Source organism: Diabrotica virgifera, chromosome 5 (genome assembly GCF_917563875.1).
Source record: "Diabrotica virgifera virgifera chromosome 5, PGI_DIABVI_V3a".
Classification (NCBI taxonomy): domain Eukaryota; kingdom Metazoa; phylum Arthropoda; class Insecta; order Coleoptera; family Chrysomelidae; genus Diabrotica; species Diabrotica virgifera.
Window position 1 is genome coordinate 46,886,342 of NC_065447.1, and position 26,353 is coordinate 46,912,694.

General features: G+C 33.4%; 1 protein-coding gene across 1 annotated transcript; it reads right to left on the reverse strand.

Annotated features, from left to right (window-relative positions):
* Positions 1-4,017: 4,017 nt before the first annotated feature.
* On the reverse strand, positions 4,018-19,086 carry LOC114331193 (uncharacterized). The gene is made up of 4 exons (XM_028280687.2): positions 18,972-19,086; positions 15,980-16,069; positions 8,198-8,342; positions 4,018-4,265 (listed from the first exon to the last, which is right to left on the reverse strand). Exons 1-4 carry the CDS (start codon positions 19,073-19,075, stop codon positions 4,116-4,118), a joined length of 489 nt encoding a protein of 162 aa, XP_028136488.1. The 5' UTR covers positions 19,076-19,086; the 3' UTR covers positions 4,018-4,115.
* Between the last annotated feature and the right edge of the window lie 7,267 nt (positions 19,087-26,353).

Sequence of the window (26,353 nt, forward strand, 5' to 3'; positions counted from 1 at the left end):
GCTGTGTGTATATTGGGTGTAAGATTTTCAATGGTCTGTTATTTATTCGGCTATTGTTGGTATTTTCTCTTGTTCTTGACTTCTTCTTTTAATATTTGCAACTAATGCCTGCTGCATTCTGCTGATGAGTTTGCTACACCTTTTACTTTTTTGCAAAGAAGCAGCCCTCATTCTACTCAACAAAACCTACCTCCATAATACTTCTAAATTCTACGCTAAACAGCTTGTTTTTAGCCTTCTATCGTCCACGTTTGGACATAGGCCTCTCCCAACTCCTTCCATAGGTCTCTATCCTGAGCAACATATTTCCAATTAGTTCCGGCTACTCTTTTAATATCATCAACCCACCTCATCTGTGGTCTTCCTCTCGGTCGTTTACTTTCCTAAGGTCTCCAGTATTGTATTGTTGCGTTCCAACGTTGGTCTTTTTGTCTAGCAGTGTGGCCTGCGAAACTCCATTTAAGTCTTGCAACTTTTGTTGTTATGTTCTCGACTTTTGTTTCTGATCTTACCCAGTCATTTCTCTTTTTATCTGACAGTCGTATACCGAACATTGCTCTTTCTGTTGTGGCTAGTTTATTCATATTTGACTTGGTTAGGGCCCAGGTTTGACGCCCATACCTATGTCATGATAGAAAAGATGCACTGGTTGAACACTTTGCACCTCAAGTATTGGAGTATTTTGTGGTTATTAAGTATATAACTAAGTTTTCCAAATCCTGCTCATGCTAGTTTCGCTCTACTAGTAATTTCCTCATTTTGTTCTCTTTGTCAAATTTCAGTATTTGTCCTAGGTTGATATTATATTCCTGGACTTTTTCTATGTCACTGCCATTTATAGTTATACGTATGGGATCATCTGTGTGTGTGTGTGTGTTCACAAATAGGGGATGGCATTAGATAAACTTTTTGCCACAGATATTTGAAAGTTCAAGATTGAAGATGTCATAATAAATTTTTATTTTAGAATCTTTAAGAAATTGTATGATAATATCATTAATAGTTTTGGTATTGAAGCTTAGTAGATGTGAAATATTCAGCGGTAAACTTACATTCCGCTCCTGAAGTCTAGCAATTAGTGCTTTCGTATGGTTTTTATTAAGTTCACAATTAAAGATTATATTATTTAAATCTGCAGTAGAGTAGTTATCACATGAACAGAGAGAATTGATACGCATTCCTATTTTAGCTAAATGTGCAGGAAAATTGCCATGGTTTAATCTTAAACGACTTAGGGATGTGGAATAAAATTGTGTAACGTGATAATCAAATATATGTGGGATATTTTGCGGAAGTTGTGGGTGTATGTAAGTGTATGGATTCCTCGAAGTTTGTACAAACTTAAGCCAAATAGTTTCCCCATTTCTTTCTTAATTTTTTATGCAATTCTGGAATGTAATCGCTGGAGATTGTTACATCTACTATTTTATTTAAAGTTGCTGAATTCTTTGCCATTTCATCCACTATCTCATTTTCTTTGATTCCGGCATGTCCTTTTACCCAGATAAAGACCAAGTCACTGCTATTATTTTTAAATCGAGAAATTGTCTTTCTAATATGGCATAACAACTCATTGTTGTGTTTTTTTGGTTATTGGTTGTGATATTGCCTCAAGAGCAGATAAAGAATCTGATAGTATAACCGTGTCTCCAAAGTTCTGTTCAACCGCGTAAGTTAGGGCTCTTTCAATAGCATAAAGTTCGGCAGTGAAGATATGTGTACATTTAGGTAGTCTAAAAGAATTGCCACTTTTTATATTAGAAACATAATAAGCGTTACCTACACTATTACATGTTTTTGAACCATCTGTATAGATGTATTTATAGTTAGAAAATTCAGAAAAAATTAATTTTATAATTTTATTGTTTTGGCATGGTAAGTTTCTATATGTAGGTTTTATGATCTTTGGAAAGATTGCGATTTCCTCAATAGAAAGGTTATATATGGGTAATATTTGTTTAGTGTTAATGCTAAAGTTGTTAGTTTTTAGATAAGCATCTGTAAGAGGGGGAGAAGTTTTCATTCTCCAATAAGAATTTGTTAAGTTATATTCAGTGAGACTGTTAATTTTACTTAATAATTTATGTGAGTCTAAAGTCCTGGTCTTTAATAGAAACTTATTAGACAAGAATTCTCTTCTAAGGTTTAGAGGAGGTTCCTGCTCTTCTGCTAGAATTGCAGCACATGGCGCTGACTTAACGCACTAATACATATACGTATTGCCTTATACTGAATATGATCGATTTTTGATAAATTAGATTTTGACGATGAACGATTGGGATGATCTGTGTTTTTCATTATTTTTGTTTTTCACGTATTAATTTTTAGGCCGACGCGACGTCTAGGGAGCTGCCTGCGAGTTCCTAAATCATAATTTGCAGTTACTCGAATGAGCTCGCTATAATCACAATGTCTTCAGCAAATCTGAGGTGGTTTAGCTTTTTGCCATTACTAACTTTCATCCCATAGGTTGGTCGTTGACTAAACAGCTTATAGTTGATAATACAGCTGCTAAGGTACATATACTTAGTTAAAAGTATAATATGATAAGTAGTCCAGGGTAATAAGGTTTGTTCCATAACACTCGAGCAGCCAGGGTACTGAAGCGTTTTTTCGACAGGAAATACCTATAAGAGCAAATTGTCACTATTTTCTGCGTACGATCTGGCGGCCATTTTTATTTATAAACAATTAAGTGTCAAAAAATGGCATTTTTACTTTTTTTTAAATCAATGGAATTTTTTTAGTACAAATATCTTCGAGATTATGGAAAAAGCTTTAAAATGACGTCTTACAAAGTTTGATATACTCATTTATTGTTAATATAATTCCGAAAATGTCGGAATTGCAAAAAAAATAATTTTTGCAATAACTTTTGTAAAAATTAGTGTACAGCTTTGAAATTTTTGTCAAATAAGGATTCTTTGGTGCTAAATATTTGTTAAAAATTTCAAAACGATTCATTAAATTGTTTCAATTTTATTCATATTCATATTATTCATATTGTTTATCCCAGAGAGCATTTTTTGCAATAACATAAGTCAGAAGAAAATGACGTTAGAACCATTCCACAGTTGTCAAATAAAAGAGCATGAGCTATATTTTTAACTTGGTTTAAAAAAAGTGAATAAAAAATGCATTTATTAGTAATAAATAATTATGCAAAAGTATCGTAAACCTTTCCTTATAAACTTTTTATATCGTTATATAAGAAATTATACATATTTATTACAATTTTTTATCAATTATGATATACTTAGATAACATTACTTGGTAGTTGTGCCCTTAAAACAGGGTAAAAAAGTTATTTTTTTTTTGAATAAGTTATTCAAAAATTTATAAAGAAAAATTGACGATACTGTTGCATAATTATTTATTACTAATAAATGTATTTTTTATTCTCTTTTTTAAACCATGTTGAAAATGTAGCTCATGCTCTTTCATTAAATGGACACCTGTGGAATGGTTCTAACGTCATGTTTTTCTGACTTATGTTATTGCAAAAAAACTGCTCTCTGGGATAAACAATTTCAATAAAATTTAAAAAATTGAATGAACCGCTTTGAAATTTTTATCACATATTAAGCACTAAAGAACCCTCATTTGACAAAAATTTCAAAGCTGTACACTAATTCTTACAACAGTTATTGAGAAAATATTTTTTTTGCAACTCCAATTTTTTTCGCAATTATATTAACAATAAATGAGTATATCAAACTTTGTAATACGTCATTTTAAAGCTTTTTCCATAATCTCGAAGATATTTGTACTAAAAAAATCATAATTTTCACTGTTTTCCGTTGATTTGAAAAAAAAGGGGAAATGCCATTTTTTGACATTTATTTGTTTATAAATAAAAATGGCCGCCAGAGCCTACGCAGGAAATAGCTATAATTTGTTCGTATAGGTATTACCTGTCGAAAAAACGCTTCAGTACCCTGGCTGCTGAAGTGTCACGAACAGAGTATATTTTTGTCTTAATACCCTGGCCTAAAGTTACAAAACAAAGAAATTAAGTACTTCCAAATAATTTATTGTCAAAATATATAATGAGTGTGACTGTTTACTTTGCTGTATTCTAGACAAATGAATGTATTTCGATTCAATCTAGATACTTATTTACGTAGGAGTTGTTTTATAAAAGTGTCACATGCTATTCTTGCAATAGATGTTCCAGCAAGTACGATTTTTTGCGCGACATCCAGCAGTGATGGGTTGTTTCGGATACAGTATTTTAAAATTCTCTTCATCGTATTAGCGGTTACCTAAAAATAAAATATGTAATTTATTTGACAACAGATTTTAAACTTTTAAAAACTGAACAACAGTCTATACCTCTTTCTGTTTCAGAGACGACCATCATGCTGTTACGTGCGTTGCACTCTCTTGGGCTCTTTAGAGAGATGTATGGTCTGCTCTGAAGCAAAAAAAAATAACAAACTGTCTCTCTAAGCAAAATTATACAAATAGTTCGCTTTGAGACGCTGTAGTGACGGGGTCCGGACAAATAATCCCCGGACAAATAATCCCGTAGAAAAAAATTCCACAAAAATTATCCCTGGACAAAAAATCCCCAAACAAAAAAATCCCCACAAAAAATCCCCACAAATAATCCCCACAAATAATTAGCGGACAAATAGTCCCCGAAAAAAATCCCCACAAAAAATTCCGAACAAATAATCCCCACAATTTGTTTTGGACAAAATATCCCCACAAAAAATCCCGGACAAAAAATCCCCAAGAAATATTTACTGCCGAATAGTTCTTTAAAATTTTCCCATGAATGCAATTGACGCAAATGTTTTTCAGCCTCAGTGAATTGTAATTTCGATAAAAAAATTTTATAATCATGTTATAATTATTCGCTCATATCTTCTGCTCACTTTGCTTTAAAAAACTCTGTTCAAATCATTGCCTATTCGTGGTGATAACTGCTGGTCCTCAAAACAATTATCTTGATTGTAATGCTAAAATAATTAGTTAGTTTTTGTAAATTTAACTTCAAAAATATTTAGTCATCATCATCATCAACGGCGTTAAAATCTTAGAAAATCTTATAATCAGAACCACGCATAGCGAGGAAAGTTGTACAAAGCTTTTAGATTATTTTGACTTTTTGGTGCTTTTGGGAACAAATTTTTAGTCATGACTATTCGATATCCGGTTTTTAAAAGTTGTAATTGAGGATCCAAACGTAAATCTATCCAAAAATCAAACCAGACAATAGCTGTGGGAGAAAGTCTGTAGGATGGCCTAAAAAAAGGTGGAAAGATGAAGTCAGAGAAGATGTTATAGAGAAAATGGGAGTGAGACAATGCGAAATAGTGGCACAGGACCAACAAATATGGAAGGCAATAGCAAACGCGGCAAAGACTCTCGAAGGATTATAACGCCATTGATGATGATGATGACTAAATATTTTTGACGTTAAATTTACAAAACACCAGGTTTTCTCATTTACAAAAAGACCAGTTCTCATCACAAATAGACAATGTTTTAATCAGATTTATTCAATAGCAGAGTGAGCAAAAGATTTAAGCGAATAATTACAATATGATTCCCACAGCCTTAGCTTACTCCCATATCCATATCTAGCCATATCTTCCACGCTTTTTGAAAAAACTTACAATTGGAATTCGAAATTTGTTAATCGAAATTACAATTATTCACGCTTAAGGTGATACAGTAGCGATCAACAGGTAGCAAAAACGCGTTCCAAGATTGCGGCTGTAATTTTAAATATTTTTTCGAGATATTTGGCACACTTATTCATAATATAATAAAGAATGGCGGTACAGAGCCCAATTTGAAAAATATATTAATATGTGGAAATTACTCTGTAATTAAATACAATATTAAAAAAACGAGCCTGTACCGCCATTAAGAAGAACAAAAAAATATACTTTCTTCAAATAAACTTTTTTATCCGATGCCTAGATTTTGTGTCATTTTGGAACTACTAAAATTTTTTATTTCATTAGTACATAGTTCCAAAATGACACAAAATATAGGCATCGGATAAAAAAGTTTATTTGAAGAAAGCATATTTTTTGTTCTTCTTAATGGCGGTACAGGCTCGTTTTTTTAATATTGTATTTAATTACAGAGTAATTTCCACATATTAATATATTTTTCAAATTGGGCTCTGTACCGCCATTCTTTATTATATTACGAATACGTGTGCCAAATATCTCGAAAAAATATTTAAAATTACAGCCGCAATCTTGGAACGCGTTTTCGCTACCTGTTGATCGCTACTGTTTCCTCTTAATTTTAATTGCTAATTGTCATGCTATAACTGTCATGCACTGAGGCTGAAAAATATTTGCGTCGGTTGCATTCACGGGAAAACTTTTAGAGAACTATTCGGCAGAAAACGAATAATTTTTATAATTTTGCTTAGGGACACACTTTGTATTCTTTATGATTCTGATCAGACCATAGATCTCTCTGACGAGCCCAAGAGGGTGAAATGTACGTAAAAGTATAATGGTGGTCTCTGAGATAGAATAAAATATAATACAAGAATAATATAATTTTGCATAATACTGTGTATTATACTAAGATAATAACGAATTACTACAGATCTTCTTCTTCGGCCTGTTTGCAACCCAACCTTGATAAAGTTGTCCCCATGAGTTTTCCTCTCTTCTCTGTTTTGTGCTATTTGGTGCCAGTTTCTGTGCTATATGGTGTCGTCGTCTAGATATCATGTTTAAGAGCTTCATCCACTACGAGTGTACAATATCCACCTTTAATTTTTTTGGTCGTGCTATGTACCCTACCCACTTCCATTTCATTTTTGCAGTTCTTCCAATAATTACATCTTCCGCCTTCGTCCTGCTTCGCACCTTCTAATTTAGTAGATATATTATGTTCTCTCAGTGATACTCACAACACACCTCGTTCGATGACCCTCTGTGTTGTTCTAAGGGCCGGTTGTTCGAACGCTAATCAACAATGATTCACTATCAAATATTTAATTACTGTCACCAACTGTCAATATCAACTTTGGTTGGGTTGCTGAAAACATAATTAATTATAACTATGAGATTAGTTAATCAATTAACATAACAATTATTAACATAATTGATTAACTAATTTCATAATTGTAATCAATAATTATGTTTTCAGCAACCCAATCAAAGTTGACATTGACAGTTGTGACAGTAATTAAATATTGATAATGATAATTTTTGATTAGCGTTCGAACAACCGGCCCTTAATCTATTGGCTGATAACTCTATAAGTATCACAGTCTCCATTCCTTAGGTATAACTGGTAGAATACAACTGTTTAATACCCATTTCTTTTGATTAATTGGTATCTTTTTGTTTTTGAACACAACACTAAGTTTTTCTTCTGCTGCCCAAGTCACGTTGAAACTGCATCGTTGAAAAGTGGCTTAGGAGAATTTTAAGGTTAATTGTCGATTATGTGATTACTCTAACACTAACGATATAATGTTTCATACATATATAGCAGTCTATGTTCATTTAAAAAGTAAAATTGACGTGTTTTAAAATTTTTTTAAAAAGTCATCTGTTTCTAAATAATTAGTTTATTCCATAGCTTTGCAGACTTATGTTGCTAAGATAATAACGAATTACTCCATATACTTGTTTATAAATTTAGAAAAAAACACATTATTTTTAAATAATTATATAAATATATCTGTTGAAAACATATTTCTTCTTATTCAGCTGCAAATACACTATTGGATTATTAACTTTCTGTTTCTTGCAATGTGTATCAGAGATTGTATGTCGTTAATCCCTGTCCATTGCCTTATGTTTTGGAGCCAGAACATTTTCTTTGAGTCCTATTCCACTCTTCCCTTCAATTTTACCCTCATTATAAGTTGAAGGAACTGGTATTTTTCGTTTCGCATGATGTGACCCAGATACCTAGGTACGCCGTTTTCTTTTCTTAATGGTTTCAAAAAGTTGGCGCTCTTGGTTGATTATCATAAGGACATCTACATTTGTGACCTTCGCCGTCCATAGTATCTTTAGGATACGGCGATAAAGCCACATTTCGAAGGCTTTTTTATATCCCTTGCTTTGAGTGTCCCGCCCTCTACGCCATATAGCAGCACCGACCGTAGGTAGCACTTGGTAAACCTTAGTCTTAGTTAAAGATCGAACTCTGAACAGGTCAGTACCTTCATGAATTACATCCAACAAAACATACTTACATCGAAAAGATCTTTATTACGAGGTAGTAATAAATGAATTATGGATGCCGCCCCATTATAGAAGTTTCTGATTATATTCTGGAAGCCTGAGAATAGACCACGTGTTTGAACAGTTACTATGAATTTTTCTTTTATAGTTGTAACTCTAAAAAAATTAAAGTGGGTAAGTAAAAATTACATTTATTAAATTATTTTTTTGGTGCTACGGAAAAATAGCCCGGAAAAATACTGTTTCTTGTAATAATAAACCAAACAGAGCCCTGAACACAGTACAGAATAACAAGCATTTGTTTTAAGTAGCAAAATAAAGTATAATAATAATTGCTCTCATGATTAGATTCTGTAAGGAAAGAGATAAAATTTCTTCCTACTGTGTGTGCTGTATCCCCCAGGAGGGTTCCTTAAAAGGCTTACACTAGCCCCGACCCGACCCCCCTACTGTCGGGTCTGACAACGTTAGGTGCGTGTAGGCTTGTTGTACGACAAAAATGTTGTACCCGACAATCGGGCTGACGAATTTAGTCGGGTGAACGTATTATTCCAACAGGCCGCTTGTCGGGGGTACTCGCCTCTCAATATGTCGGGTCGAGACGTGTGTAGCGTTATTGGTCCAACTCCTTCTTCTTCTTTAAGTACCGTGCCCAAATTTAGACGTGGGTAGCTTCCATAACAATTTGCCGATATCGTTCTCGATCTTGTGCGGCATGTAACAATTGATCTGCTGATAAGCCAGTCCATTGACGAAGGTTTCGGAGCCATGAATTTTTCTTTCGACCAATTCCTCTTTTTCACCTTCGCCTTGACCTACTCTGTTTAAGACTTCTCTGTTTGAAATGCGTTGAACCCAAGATATTCTGAGCATTCTACGATACGACCACATCTCAAAGGCTTCTAATTTGTTCATCATGTTAACCTTCATGATCCAGGTTTCACATCCATATAGTAATACAGGATACACATAACATTTTAGGAACTTGATTCTTAGTTGTAAGTTCAGCTGAGAGTTGCTCAGAATAGATCTAAGTTTCATAAATGCTCCTCTTGTAATTTCTATACGAGTTTTAATTTCTTCATCCGGATTTAGTGTCTCGTTTATCCAACATCCTAGGTATTTAAAATGGTTAACTTTTGTTATTGATTCATCACTGACAATTAGTTGCATAGGGCCGACGTCTTGTTTACTAACCACAAGTAACTTTGTCTTTGTTGCATTTATGTTAAGTCCGTTATTGGAGCATTCTCTAGTTACTCGATCAATAAGGAATTGAAGATCTTCGATATTTTCAGCCATGATCGCGGTGTCGTCTGCATATCTGATGTTGTTAATAGTTTATCCCCCGATTCGAACTCCACATTGTCCTTCCAAGGCTTCATTAAAAATTATTTCTGAGTATACGTTAAACAAAGTTGGGGATAACACACAACCCGGTCTGACACCTATTTGAATGCAAATTTTGTCTGTTTCTTTGCCGTCTACCAGAATAGAAGCTTCTTGATTCCAATATAGATGTTGTAAAAGTCTCAGATCTTTATCATCTATTCCAATCATTTTTAGATATTCAAACAACCTATCATGTTGAACTCTATCAAACGCCTTCTCAAAATCTATAAAGCAGACATAAATTGGTTTCTGTACTTCCCATGATCGTTGAAGTAATGTTAACATTGAGAACAAAGCTTCCCTTGTTCCCAATCCTTCTCTGAAACCGAATTGTTTGTTTCCCATTGTCTCTTCACATTTCTGCTTGATTCTATTAAGAATTATCTTAAGAAGTAGCTTGAGAGAGTGGCTCATGAGCTAATTAGTCTAAAGTCTTTACATGATGATGTATTAGGTTTTTTTTGGGAGTGGAATAAATGTAGACTCCAACCATATCTGTGGCATCATTCCAGTCTCGTATATATGGTTATAAATGTTTGTTAATTGTGAGACATTGTCGTCATCCAGAAGTTTGAGCCAGTCTGATGGTATTTGGTCAGGGCCTTGAGATTTCCCATTTTTGCTCTGTTTGATGGCTTTCTCTACTTCCGCTTTTAAAATACTAGGACCAGTATTCGTATACTTTGTGGTGTTAAGTGGTGGCCTCGTATCCAGGAAGAGCTCTTTTATATAGTTAGTCCATTCTTCCTTTTTTTCATCCAAGTCGAGAATTATGTTACCTTTGGAGTTTCTCATAAAGTGAGGAGTTCTTTTTCTCTGAGTGTAGGTAATTTCTTTAATCTTTTTATGTATATTAAACTCGTCATGTTTTCTTTGTAGTTCTTCCATTTCACGACATCTTTGTTCCATCCAGTCCTCTTTTGCTCGCTTAACCTCGTATCTTATTTGTCGATATAAGTCGATATATTTGTCGATATATATATATTTGTCGATATATTCAAATTTCTTCTTTGTTGAATAAGGTCTAGTATTTTATCGGTCATCCAATCCTTTTTCTTTATTGTGTCTTTTTCTGGTTTCAAAACTTCGTTTGCTATGGTGACCATGGCGGAATTCATGATATCTAGATTTTGACCGATATTTTCTTGTTCAGATCTTTCTAACTTTTTTTTTATCTCACGATTTATCTTATTTCCGAACTCATCTGCTATTACGGCATTTCTTAGGAGTCGAGTATTAGGTTTCTTCTGCGTTGTGGGGGCTTTTATTCTTTTTAGTTTTAGTTTGAATCCAGCACAGAGCAGATTATGGTTAGTTGCTGCGTCTGCACTTGGGTATATTTTTGCAGATGTAATACTGTTTCTAAACCTTCTATTAATGATAATGTAGTCAATTTGATTTCTGACTATCTTCCCCTCTTGATCAGCTGGAAATTTCCAGGTATATAGTCGTCTTTTAGGTTGCTGAAACAAAGTATTTGCTATAATGCATTTCTCTTCTTGGCAGAACTGTATTAGTCTTTGCCCTCTTTTGTTCCTTTCTCCAAGTCCATACTTTCCGGTTATATCCTGTGTGACTTCGGCACCAACTTTTGAGTTGAAGTCTCCCATAATAATTGTAGCTTCATGTTTTTTTGTGCTCCGGAGAATTTGTTTAATTTCGCTGTAGAATTGCTCAATTTCTTCATCTGGTTTGTCAGCTGTTGGTGCATAGACTTGTATTATATTAATATTCAGCAGTTTATTTTGCAGCTGAATCATCATGATACGATCATTGAAGGGGACGAAATTTCGGATACAGTTACGAATCTCTTCTTTAACAATGATTGCGACTCCGTTACGTCTGGGTCCTTCTGCCTTTCCCGAGTGGTATACAATGTATCCATTACTCTCAAATATGTTTGACCCTAGCCATTTCGTCTCGCATATATCTAGGATAGAAATGTCTAATCTGGCCATTTCTAGCTGAATATTTTGTAATTTTGCACCTTCAAACATAGTTGTTACGTTCCACGTAGCTATCTTGTGAATTTCCACGACACGTGGTTTTCGTGTGTTGACGACCTGAGAGGCCCCGTGGTCTGGTTGTGATCTTCCTCCCCTGCCGGATCTTGGATTCCGAAGTCCATGATCATTAAATGTATGTATAGTTTCCTTATCTGTCATGGGAAGCTGTACTAGAGATATCCACAAGGATCTTTAATGTAGTGGTTTCTCCTGGCCTTCTACATCCTGATGCCGTTGACCATTTCCTGGTTCCTCCGCCTTTGAGACCGATTTCTCGGTCTCAGGACAACAGAGTACCCTACCACTCACCAACTCATCCGCCCGAAGCCGTTGGTCAATAAGTGGGGGATTGCTTATACCGGCAATCATTCGGTGACTCGTTCGGTCCAACTCTAACACGGATTAATAATAATTGTTAATAACATATACGAGTGGCTTGTGTAAAGCGGTGGACACAAATCACGTGTTGATCCTATCAGACCTTCTCGGAAACGAAACGGAGTGTATCCCTATGTGGACTAATTCTTCGCTGAAGCATGTTTTATACATGGTCAGTGGGATTTAGGTCGGGAAATTGTTCTGGCCAAGGCAACACATGAATACCGTCGTTGGTAAGCCAGTCTGTCACTGTCTGGCACGAGCGATAGGTTGTAGAATGATGTCGAGGTACTGGTGAGCTATAAGGATGCGGTCTGAAAAAACGACGTACGTTCTTCCACCGTATATTATTCCACTCCATAGGTACCATTACTGTGCAAGCTGTATGTGTAAATTTTCTGGACATGTCGTAAGTGTTCTAAATTTCCAGATGGTCTTTACCATCTTACTCGTCGAGAATCTGGATGTATTCCAAATCTAGATTAGTTGTAGAATAAAACTATAGCCCAATCATTTAGATCCCACTTTTGATATTCTTGTCACCTTTCTAATCTTGCAGCGCGATTGCCTCTGGAGATACGTAGACATCTCGGACATCTTGGCTTTTAAAGCACCCTATGTAACGCACAGCTGGCACAGCTGAATGTGGCTGCATTTTTATGTTTGTGCATCACAGTGTTGCCATGCTGTTTTCTATATATTTCTTTCATAATTTCAATCAATGTTAAATATACCTACAAGAATAATAGAATAATAATATTTACTTCTCCGTCATTATACTAGGTATAATGATAAATGAGGTGTCAAATTAAAGCTTATAATCCAAGGATAGTACTAAAGGTAAGAAATTAGACCTAGGTTGTCTGTCCATATGTCTCACCGCGAATATAACTCCTCCGTTACTGTACCAGGTAAAATGACAAATGAGGTGTCAAATGAAAGCTTATAATCCAAGGATGGTACTGAGAGTGAGAAATTTGACATAGGTTATCTGTCCGCCTGTCCGTCCGACCGCGAATATAACTCCTCCGTTACTATACCAGGTAGAATGACAAATGAGGTGTCAAATGAAAGCTTATAATACAAGGATGGTACTAAAGGTGAGAAATTTGACATAGGCTGTCTGTCCGCCTGTCCGTCCAACCACGAATATAACTCATCCGTCACTATACCAGGTAGAATGACAAATGAGGTGTCAACTGAAAGTTTATAATCCAAGGATAGTAGTAAAGGTGAGAAATTAGACCTAGGTTGTCTGTCCGTCTGTCTGTCTGTCCGCGAATATAACTCCTCCGTCACTATACCAGGTCGGAAGGACAGGCGGACAGACAGCCTATGTCAAACTTCTCATCTTTAGTACCATCCTTGGATTATAAGCTTTCATTTGACACCTCATTTGTCATTCTACCTGGTACAGTGACGAAGGAATCATATACGCGGTCGGACAGACAGATGGACAGACAGCCTAGGTTAAATTTCTCACCTTTAGTACCATCCTTGGATAAGCTTTCATTTGACACCTCATTTGTCATTCTACCTGGTATAATAACGAAGGAGTTGAGTTTGCAAACAGACAGACAAGACGGACGGACGGACAGACGGACGTGGACAATTCAATGTTTTCACATTTTTTCAAAATTGGTGAAAACAACAACATAATAAACTTTACTTAATTGGTGTTTCAAAATTATTTACTTTTAACACATTAGGTACACAATATTTCTAGCAACAAGGTTTCTAGCAAGTTAAACGTCACAATGATTTAAAATAATCAAGTAAAAACCTATATATACATAACATATTAGAACTTTACTTTACTTAATCAGTAGACCCATTAGTACCTTTCGGTGTAGGGCCAACATATTAGAAAATACCTAAAATACACAAAAATGATACATTTCACACACAAATATAATATCACAAAAAATTATTGTAACGTGATAGTATGAAAAAATAGAGGATACGACAACGGTGTTACATGTGACGGTCGGCCCGGGTCGGATTCAATGCCAACATCTACACAGATATATTAGGGTGCTTTAAAAACCAAGATGTCCGACATCTCAATGGTCTTCAACTGAGGAGATTGGCTTCATGGAGATGATTCCTTACACTATTATATCCTACGGTTACCTGGTGTCCCGGTGCAAGTCGCTAACCAATTCAGGTGCAGTAATTATTCGTTGTTTTCTTGACGTTAACACTAGAAATCGGTCTTGAGTTGCAGTTGTGCAGTTGAGTCCCTGAATCTTTACCAGTGCGTCATCATTTAAAGCATACGAAGTAAGTCGATGATAAGTCGGAAATTGAAATTTACTAAACGCAACAGCAAGTGACTTGCCTGTATATATTTTGGGTTTTGAGGTCCCTAAGAAATACTGTATACATATTTTTTTGTGTTATATGTACATATTCTCTATATCTAAATGCCATAATTTCGGAGTTATTGCTACATTTATTAAAAAAAATTTAATAAATTATAAAATCCATTTTTTTTCGGCTCAGGTAGACATTATTTTAAGTTCTTTGGATCATTGGGAACAAAAAGTAATTTTTTGTAAGTTTTCTCTAAAGTTAATCGTTTCCGACTTATAAACAATTTAAAACTGAAAACAATCGAAAAATGACGATTTTTAAGGTTCAAAAACACAAGTAAAAAAAAATAATAATTTTTAAAATTATGAACTGCCTAATTTCAAGCTCAAACCTTTTTCTATTAGATCTTTATAAGAACTTTTGGCACGTTTTATTCTAAAATATTGTTTCCTTAATTGTTAATGAAGCCTATATGAGAATACGGGCTATCGAGCTGCATTAGCAACTAAAAAAACAATATTTTAAAATGAAACAAGTAGAAATCACTTATCAGTATCTGATACAATAACGTTTTAACTGAAATTTAGGTACTTTGCAATTTTAAAAATAATATTTTTTACTTGTGTTTTTAAACCTAGAAAATCATCATTTTCCGATTTTTTTGGTTTTAAATTGTTTATAACTCGGAAACTATTAACTTTGGAGGAAAATTACACAAGACCTTTTTGCTCCTAATGATCCATATAACCTTAAGTCTATCCGGAACGAAAAAATTGATTTTTATAATCAGTTTAATTTTTTTCTAATAAATGTAGCAGTAACTCCGAAATTATGGCATATAGATATAGTGAATATAACATCAGTATTTCTTAAGGACTTTAAAACGCGAAAAATTAATAGGGTATTTGGATCTATTGGGTTTTGAAGATTAGGTCCTTAAACCAAAAAAGGGTAAGTAAAGTTTTCCATTTAAGCGAACACTTTCCATTTTTTAATTTAATTTTTCATTTACACCAATCGTTTTTCCTATTATAGCGACATCTATTCATAATTCGAAAAAATGTCTTGAATAAAAGTTACTTATTTTTACTTAAGAAATCCAAATCTACAATAAAAAATGAAGACTCCAATTTAATCTTTTTAAGTAACCCCACGCCCTTTCTGAACAATATTAAACACGTATTTTTTAGTTTTTTGATCTAACGTTTATTTCTCGAAACATTCGCTTTTTCCTCGTGAAACTTTGTGACTACCCATTTCCTTACGCCCCGCTCAAACCGTCAGATTTTTTAAATGTACACTATTCTGCATGTACTTAACTTACCTTATCTTAATCTGACTATTTCGAGTTTTTCTAAGGATATATGTTTCTTTTGGACCCTCTTAACGAACTCCCCTGTATTAAGATTCAATATTTGGTAGTGGTAAATTTACAGGGTACAAGATTTCTCCCCATGCCATAATCTGACGAGCTCGAGTAACTGCAAAAATCCGCGCTTAGGCTCCCCTACCATTATAATAGTTATAAACAGGTCAGACTATAATCAATTGGTTTGTTGTATATTTCTTCTGTACTTACTTAATTTGCATTTTATTTATTTTCTTTTTAGCTAAGTATGCTTTTGCCAGCTAGCATTTATTTTTCGTTATAGCACATATCCTAAAGAGGGGACAATCTTTTCCAATAACTTCATAACTTACCTTTCAATAATGATCTTCTTTATTCGATCTTGATTTCGATATGTGTTCACTAAACCTTTTAAACAATCTCCAACAGCTGCAATATTTGCGCTAAAAGTATAAATAAATAAAATTAATTTTTCATTTTTTAAAATTTTTTCGCAAAAATTGAAGTTATCTAATGTACCACTTTTTTACTTCCAAATAATGACTTAAAATCTGTCATTTACATGAGTGATTCACTCAAACAAAACCAAGATTCATCACAGAAACAAACAACATTATCTGATATCTACAAAAAATTCCAAATGAGATATTTCAACAGGATAACGCAAAGCCTCATAATGACCGTGAAATCATGGAGTTCATTCAATAATCTGGCATAGACACTTTAAAATGACCATCAAGATCAGCTTATTTGTCACCCATCGAATCTCTATGGGATCTGGTAGGTCGAAACTTAAATAGATTGCCACGTCCTCCAATAAACTAAGAAGACCTCTTGCACGCCATAAAAAGAATCTGTATGAGTATTTTGCAATAATATGGTTTAGACCACTTTATTCGATCAATGCCCCACAGAATAACTGAGTGTGTAAGAAATTCGAGAAAGAGCCACTCATTATTAATTTTTTTACGAAAATGACGTTTTAGATTTATTTATATTGTTATCTCATAATCAGAATATTTTATTGAATACCTCTATAAATAAATAATTAAAAAAATATTTGCAAAATTTAATAAAAAAATTTTGTTCTGGTAAAAGGTATATTAGTATAAAAAGCCACTATAGGGCTACAAACATAGAAACAAAACGTTTTCGCTCTATAGCAAGAGCATCATCAGTGTTACAAGAACATGGTGAGCCACCCAAAAATACAAAGGTTGAAACCTTTTACGAATAGAATAAAAGTCTTATATAAATATAAACATCCTAAAATCCAAAGGATGGATAAAATTCCTATGGATGCGGCCTTAGGGTAACATATGACTCCCACAGATGGTAAGTGGGTTAATTAATTAGGTCCTAATTAATTAACCTCTTGACACCCTGCTATTCAACGTTTACTCCGAAAGAATTTTCAGAAAAGCACTTTCTGAAAAACAAGAAGGAATACTTGTGAACGGTGAAGTCATCAATAATTTGCGTTATGCAGACGATAGAGTAGTCCTAGCTTCTTTCTAGTCAAGAATATCTGCAAACACTACTTGATAGTGTCGTTAAGAGTTTTAGGGAGGCAGGTCTGTATCTCAACATACGGAAAACCAAAGTACTCGTAATAAGTAAACCACAGCATATAAAACCATCTATATATATGTAAATAATACCAAACTTGAGCAAGTTGATAAAATCGTTTACCTTGGACAGCAATTTAATTGTAATACAGAAAGTCAACATAGTCAAATACTGAACAATACTGAACAATACATAGTCAAATACTCAACAATACAGAAAGTCAAATACTGAACAACTAGATCCAGATAAAGAGATAAAATGTAGAATCGAGATAGCCCGCACCACATTTTTAAAAATGAGGTCATTCTTCTGTAATGATACCTTGCAACTTCAACTTCGAAAGCGCATGATTAAATGCTACATTTGGTCAGTCCTCTTGTATGGTGTCGAAGCATGGACATTAAAAATATCCACCATTAACCGTTTGGAGGCCTTTGAAATGTGGCTGCACAGACGTATTCTGAAAATACCATGGACGGCTATGCTGACAAATGTGGCAGTCCTTAAGAGAGCAAATGCTACCCGCGAGCTGCTTGATAACATCAAATATAGAAAGATGCCCTATTTTGGACACGTAGTAAGGGGAGACCGGTATAATATTCTTCAACTTGGAATTGGTAGAAAGCAGGCCTCTTGGTTGAAGAATATCCGGGAGTGGACAGGAATAAAGAAAGCAGAACACCTATTTAGAATAGCTCGAGACAGAGACAGTTTCGCCATGTTAATCGCCAACGTCAAGGGGACTTGATAGGGCACGTTAAGAAGAAGACAGAAAGTCACGGCGAAATTAAATCTAGGATAGAGCAGGCCAGAGCCGCTTTTAGAAGGATGTCTAAGGTGTTATGTAAGAGAGACCTAAAATTGGCATTGAGGATCCGCCTACTTCGCTGCTACGTGTTCTCGGTCTTACTTTATGATGTCCAGTCCTGGACTGTGAATAAAATCGATCTAAATCGCCTTGAGGTTTTCGAAATGTGGTGCTATAGAAGAATTTTAAAAGTTTCTCAGCAAGAATACTGAGATCATAAAATGCATCAAGCAGAGAAAGTTAGAGTATTTTGGACATGTAATGAGAGGTCAAAAATGTAGGTTGCTACAAAATATCATGCAAGGAAAAATAGCGGGCATGAAGAAGAACCTCATGGTTGAAAAACTTGCGTGATTGGTATGGTGTTGATACAAGCATGCTATATTTAGGGTGGCAGTGAATAAAATTAAGATAGCTATGATGGTAACCAACGTTCTGAAAGGACATGGTACATGAAGAAGAAGAAATATACAGATGCGAGGGATGAAAAAAAAAAAATGCTTGAGTGGAGATCGTGGACAGGCAAGCAAAGTCGGGCAATATCTACAACGTGATGGACCGATGACCTCAAAAAATTGTGACCAATTGGATAGCAGATTCGTAGAACAGAAAATGATAAAAATATCTGGATGAGACATATGTTAAATAATGGACAGATGAAGGCTGATTGATGATGATGAGTATGATGAGGATGATGATGATGATGATTATGATAGATCAAATTATCTAAGAGACAGCAAATTGAAAATTATAAAGTTTATATCTGACAAATTATACATCCGTTAAACGATAAATTTCAATGATTTTTTTTTTATCAAATTATGAAAATTTTTTTTTGGTAATTTATTAACATTAAATAATAGTACTTCAACATATTTCTTTGTAATATTGCTGTATAAAATAAGAAAAAATCTAGTTAAATAGTATAGTAGGTAACAGTATTCTAAAATCCTATAATATACACTTACTCAGTAATCTCGACAGGTTTAGGTTTTGGGCAGCAGCCAGCTTCGCTGTATCGAATACCACAAATAATGCAGATCCCTATAAAGATAACTAAATTAAGTTTCATCCTGTTAGTTCCTGAAACACAAATGCTTCTATTCAATTATTGGCCTTTTCTTTATACTTTAACATTGTAACTTTATTATTCATTAAGATACAAACAATGGCCAATATTTTGTGTTTTAATTTAAAAGGGATAATTAGAATTGGAATCGAATATTCCACACACATCTTAATTGCGCGAAGGCAATAAAGTTAATTAACATCAAATATTAATATCCGAAGATCTGTAAAATTTATTAAAGTCTAATTAATTAATTATTAAAATCTAATTAACGCATTTAATCTTTTTTCTGCACGTTTAACAACCTATACAAATAATTTAATTGAAATAAATATGTATTATAGAACACAATTTCACTACACATTGTCCGAATATACCAATCATAAAAAATATTTATATTTACGTCGTTGACATATTTCTGACGTAGAATTACGACTGTCATTTTTTCCGTTAACATTGTGAAAGTACTGTTACGATAGATTGCATTTGTTTCAAATTATCTTTGTCCACATCATGGATTGGTTATCTATTTAGAGTATTGTAATTGTCAACCAATTATATATCTATAAGTATAGGTCGTTCTAATATGGAACTATTGCATTCAGCCAATACATAATTTTCGAAATTCGACGTATAATAATCACGGATGTGCGTTTTTTTGTCACTTCGGGCTTAATGCGTTAGAGCCAATTCGACAAACTATGACGCACTCAAAAAAGCGTCTGGGATAAACTGAAATTTCAGATTATTGACAGCTCTACGTTACGTGGGGGTTACGTGGAAAGTTTCGGGAGTTTTGAAAACTAGTAATTTATTGTCACGAATAATTAGACAGGAAAAAGGAAAAACACATCAACAAATGAAAGAGTTAGCAAAGGACCGCAAGAAATGGAAGATATGGATGGAGGATGAATAAAACCTCCGACGCCCCTGAGGGGCATAAGGAGTCTCGAGAAAGAAGAAGAATAAGAAGAATAATAACTGCTTAATTAGACATAATTTTTGACGAGGCCATGATTCTAACTGTGTTACAAGATAAATCCCTAGGGAATTATGCGAACAGGAACCGTCTCATTAAAAGATTGTTTGAAACCTGAGAATCTTATTGTCTCATAATCCACGGAAGATGCATTTACTCTAATTATCAATAACGAAAAGAGTGTTTTCACTAACCATTACTACATAAATATAAGATATTGTCTTTAGTGTTACTAAAGCGATTACTGCCATACACAGAGGAAATTATTGGCGAGTACCAGTGCGGCTTTAGACCTGGAAGATCAACAATCGACCAAATATTTACTAGATATCATACAACTGCTAGGGAAGTATTGGGAGTATAATAAAGACGTACTCCAGATCCTCGTAGACTTGATAGACTTCAAACAAGCATATGCACAACCCTGACCATAGTAGCTAAAACGTGTTTAAAATGGAACTCTGAAAATTAAATCAAAAAACCAGTGTAAAACTAAGTAATATTTCATTAAGTAGCGATTAAATAGTGTAATATCAAACAATAAACACAGAGACAGTAAGTCACTATAATGTTAACAGTTTTTATAATTATTATCGAATATATTCATATCAGAATATACCTAAGCAGATAACCTACAAAAGCTAAAACAAGTAGTAAAATTGTTTACTGTGGAATACGGAAGTTGTTTGCCAGGACCGTATTCTGATTAAACAAAACTGATGACTAAAAATCAATCGTTTTATCCAATCTGAAATTTTTACTACTAACATTACTCCAAATAGCTCCTCTACAAATCGGTTAAATGGATCACCTACATATTCTTCCGTAACCAATCAAACACCACACACCAACATATTTCCATCAAGAAAACAAGGAAATATATTTGATGCAATTGAAAATACCAAACTAGAAGATTACCTGTCTGCTCTGAGTCTTTTGATACAACCAACCGACCTTATTTTCTGTTCAAGGTTATCAAATAACAGAGTATGTATATATTTAGCAAACGAAAAACTAGTTGAGGATTTTATAAATAAAAATGAATAAATTAAAATAAACCAACAACTCTTACATGCTCACAGACTTGTTAACACAAGTCAGCGATTAGTATTGTCCAGTGTCTCTCCCTCAATCCCACACTCGGTCCTAATATCTGCATTAGAATCATATGGATTAAATCTTCAGTCACCTTTAGCATTCCTAAGAATAGGTACATCTACACCGCAAAATTAAAGTCAAATGCGCTCGAATAAAAAATAAAATATTAAAACAAAGCAACCTAGAAACAGACTTAGATAGCGACACATCTAACGAAACTTATTAATATATCAACGAATACCTACAACATATACACCGATACGTCAAAAATGAAGACATAGAAATAAAAGACAGAAGAAAGCAACGCAAAAACAGACTAGTTTGTGAAGTGTGCAACAGTGTTCTAACGGTAAAACAGTGAACAGTAAACAGTGAACAGTTAACAGTGAATAGTAAACGACGGAAACAGTGAACGACACATCTACCGAAACTTATTAATATGTCAACGAATACCTACTACATATACAGCGATACGTCAAAAATGAAGACATATAAATAAAAGACAGAAGAAAGCAACGCAAAAACAGACTAGTTTGTGAAGTGTGCAACAGTGTTCTAACGGTAAAACAGTGAACAGTAAACAGTGAACAGTTAACAGTGAACAGTGAACAACGGATATATAATATACCCAACTACCTAAAAAATGATGTCTTAGAAGAAAACATAGATACCTACTCAAAATATTTTCTTAACTTAAAAACTACCAACTAGGTACTTCAATTGATCAAACACACATTGTAATATACATATTGTAAACTTATGTACATTATTTATATCAACTGTAACAGTAATCTAAATCCGCTAATGACCCTGTGTGGTAGATGCGTTAATAAAATGAAAAAAAACAAGCATATGTTTCCATAGATCGCTTAAAACTGCGGGGTGCAATGATGAAGCTAGGCGTAGCAAAGAAGCTGACTATGGTTGCGCGAATGTGTGTAAGCAATTTCTTTGCACAAATAAGAATAGGAGGCAAAACTGCAAATGTGTTTAGGGTAAACACCGGACAAAGACAAAGAGACCGGCTCTCCCCATTACTGTTCTAGCATTTGAATATGCAATGCGAAAAATCTATACGAGAGTCAAACCAGACCTAACTGCCAGAAAAGCAAAGATTGCTCTCGCATTTGCAGATACTGAAAGTTAAGGATATAGTTTCGAACTTTGAACAGTTTATACAGAATTGGTATAAAATACGGAAAAATAAACACACTTTTCTCAAGAAATCAAATAAGAGAATGCAAAGAGAATTTTCTTAATTTCGAAGATGTTCCAGACGTTAAGCTGTCATTAAGAAAAATTAGAACAAAAGATTCTAAACTTGGAGGACAAGGCTTAATAAAATGCTACTGCAACAAGAAAAATGCTCTTCAACATTATGTAAGTGTAAAAGGTCTAACGTATTGTGCAACTCTAAATGCCATACCTAATGCCTCAACATGTGAGAATAAATATTATTTTTTATTTTTAATTACGACAATATCAAATAATAAATATTAAAATTAAAAACTGACGTCTAATAAAACCTAATTTAACAAATTACGACATTTTAAAAGCTGATCGGTGTTTGACTAGTCAAACCCCGATTTAATAAAATTAAATTTCGACCTTTGCCTGACCAACTTAGTCTCTCCTAGGTTTTACTAGTCAAAGGCCGAAACTGTAATTTATTTCGGTCTTTGACTAAGACCGTCTGTCAGACCTGAGGATTGCCTAGTCAAACCTAGGAGTGCCTGAAATTCGGGCTTTGACTATAAGACATATATAATTTTTTTTCACTTTTGTCTAAGCTGTTGTTAGGAATATCTTTCTAGCTAAAATACTTACTTTATGAGATATTTGCGAAAAACCCTCTAAAAACGTGCTTTTTTGTTTAAAAAAGAATATAGGTATTCACTTGCAAATAACTCGAAAAGTATTAACTTTTGACAGCGAAAAACGCTATAGTACAAAACTGGCTTAGAATTAGTCAGTTTATCCACTTCTAAACTTATCTTGAACGTATATTTTTTCACCATCGAGAAGGGGGTAACATTCCTGTGATATGTTACCTATGTGTATGCCAACTTTCATGTCAATCTAAGGTTATGTTTAAAATTTGGAGCAAAAACCATTATTAGTAAATGGACTAACATTTATGAAACAAAATTCGTACCTGTCTCTTAATGGATAAAAGATCATTCGGACACTTACTTTTGAATAGAAAATAATAAAAAAACTATAAGAAGTATCTTACACAACATTAATAAAAAACGAAAATGTAATTGTCATTATTTTGATATTGATAGCGTTATTGCAATTTTGCAAGGTGAGATAGTTCCTACTTATAATACCGTTTAAAATTAAAAAGAGAATGACTTTAATTAAATTTTATTTTAGTATGTTCATAAAATGTAAAGAAAATTACCCACACAATATTTATATCGTTCATGTGACGTAGTCACTTCCAAGTATATAATCAGAACTATAACATAACGGAATAAGGGGAAAGATAGAGATATTTTAAATTCACTTAGGGTTAATGCCATAGCTGACCAATAAAACAAAAATAGCGAGTACCCAACTAAACTCTAACCACAACACAATGAACTATGACTTAATACGGGTTATTTATAAATATGATACAGTTCCATTTATAGGAGAAGGCTATAATTATTGTTTTCGGAGACTCACCCTGCTTCAAGTATTTAATCATAAAAAGTTATGTTAAAATCAAATAAAAAGGAAACAAAAGAAAAATTGCACACATATTAACTTTACTCCAGTAATACTTGTAAGCATTGAAACCGTTAAGGACGAGTTTTCAATAAAAAAAAAATAGTTATTTTCCTAACAAGTGCAGACAGTCATTCTTTTCCGCACGCGACTGCAGTTTGCCGAACGACGCGAAGCGGGAGTTCAGCAAGCAGTCGAGTGCGGAAAAGAGACTTTCTGCAAGAGTTAGGAACAATATTTTTTCTAAGAGTCTTTAAAAAATTACCAAATTTTAATCAATTAATTTAATTACATAATATGAACATACATATACAAATTAATTCTTTGACAAGGTTGTCAAAACCAAACTTTCAATATAATTAGTTAGCATGACGACGATCTTGGTTTCCATGACGATGATTCAAAACGATTGTTGTTCTGAAGCTATTTCCTTGTGGCATTTTTATGATTAACTATTTAATGGAAAATAAGCCACAATTAAATTGAAAAAATAATTTTATTAACGTTTCGAAGCCCAAATCGGGTTTTGTTGTCAAAATACAAAATACTATTAAAATAAACAAAAATGTCGTTGCTTATTAAAAAAATTCTTCTAATAATTTATTTAATCTGACTCATTTATATTGGCAATTCATAAATATTGGCGATATCATTTTAAAGTCTTCTACTTTAAAATGTATAATGTACATCTGAATTGCCAATATAAATTAATCAGATTAAATAAATTATTAGAATTTTTTTTACTTAGCAACAACATTTTTGTTTATTTTAATAGTATTTTGTATTTTGACAACGAAACCCGATTTGGGCTTCGAAACGTTAATAAAATTCTTTTTTCAATTTAATTGTGGCTTATTTCCCACTAAATAGTTAATCATTCAAAACGACTGTTATTGTCTACCGATTTGACTTTCGAATATTGTGTCAAAATAATTTTATTTCATCGAATTGTCGCGTTAATTTCATTAAAACAGGAACAAAATAAGATATATTTGAAATAAATTAGTAAATAATATCTAAATATTAGTTTATTGCATGTATTATAATTACGTTAAGGCCATATTAACATATCTAAATCAACACGCGTGCGGAAAAGTAAAAACCGCGTGCGGAAAAGTAACACGCGTGCGGAAAAATAACATGCGTGCGAAAAAGTGAAACTTTCTAAACTAAAATGCGTGCGCGAAAGTAGACATTTTTGCACGCTCGTAGAAAAATATTATATATAGAACAAAAAAATATTTGGTTCACTGGTCTTTACCAAATGTATTTAACAACCTAGTGATCAATTAGATGTATTGAGGAATTAGCAATACAATTTATAAATTCATGGGTTTGATATTAATAGCCATGTGGATAAGGCCTGCGTTATTATAAAAGCTAGAGAAAAAATATTGGGACGACAAGTCTCCACTACATTCTCCAATTATTCTGACGTTTGCAAGTCATATACCTACAGGGTGATTCATTAGGAACATTCAATCTCTGAGTTGTAGATTCTAGACTTCAAATTATTAAGATTTAACCAGAATGATTGTAGCTCTTTTTTAAGCTACATTATTAAATGTAGGCTCTTTACAATGGTGCTTTATTTAAAAATTTAAAAACTATTTGTACCCATTAGTCAGCTGAAATTGCAGATACTGTACACCTTAAAAATAATGAAAAATAAAGGTTTTTGGCTAACCAGAGGCGTACGACAGGGGACAGTGAATGGTTTCACTGGGATTTTCATTACACTAATAATTATTATGGCTATAATCCCATATAAATATAATACTTAAATTAGACATATCACAAGAAAACCTTTTATAGTACGTAAGTTACGTAAGTAACGTAAGTTACCAGATATTTAATAAAACCTTAATCTTATGCTTATTACAAAGTCATTTGTATTTTAATGGCGTGGTTAGATTTTCAGCCCAGGTAGAAATTAATACATTTTAATCTATTGTACTTTTAATTATTAATTATATAATACCTGCCACTCAGTTATCCACCTCTTGAAATTTAACGATAATACTCAAATACAAATAACTTTGTAAATGGATTAATATATGGTTTTATAATATATCTTATAACGGACTATACAATAAGTAGACACGTTGTATCTGTCAAAAAACCTTGGTTTAAAAATAAAACCGACTTGGTTCGGGATTTGTCTTCAAAGTTGCCTATTCTCTAAAAGAGATTGGTTCCATAATTTTGTTCTACACTGTATAACAAGATAAAAAATTTGGACAAAAATAGAAAGCAGGTTTAAAATAATTTTGTTGTTTGTGGTCTTGCGTATGTGGTCATAGTACAAAGAAAGAATGGCTAAATAAAGAAAAACGCTTTTCCTGTATTATTAATAAAACAAAATAAAACAGCAAACTGTTATCGCTTTCCTCGCAGTTTAACACTTCATTTTTGGGAATATATATCCCAACAGTTGAAACATTGTTAGTGATTATAATTGTTTTTATCACAAAATGATGAACTTTTGT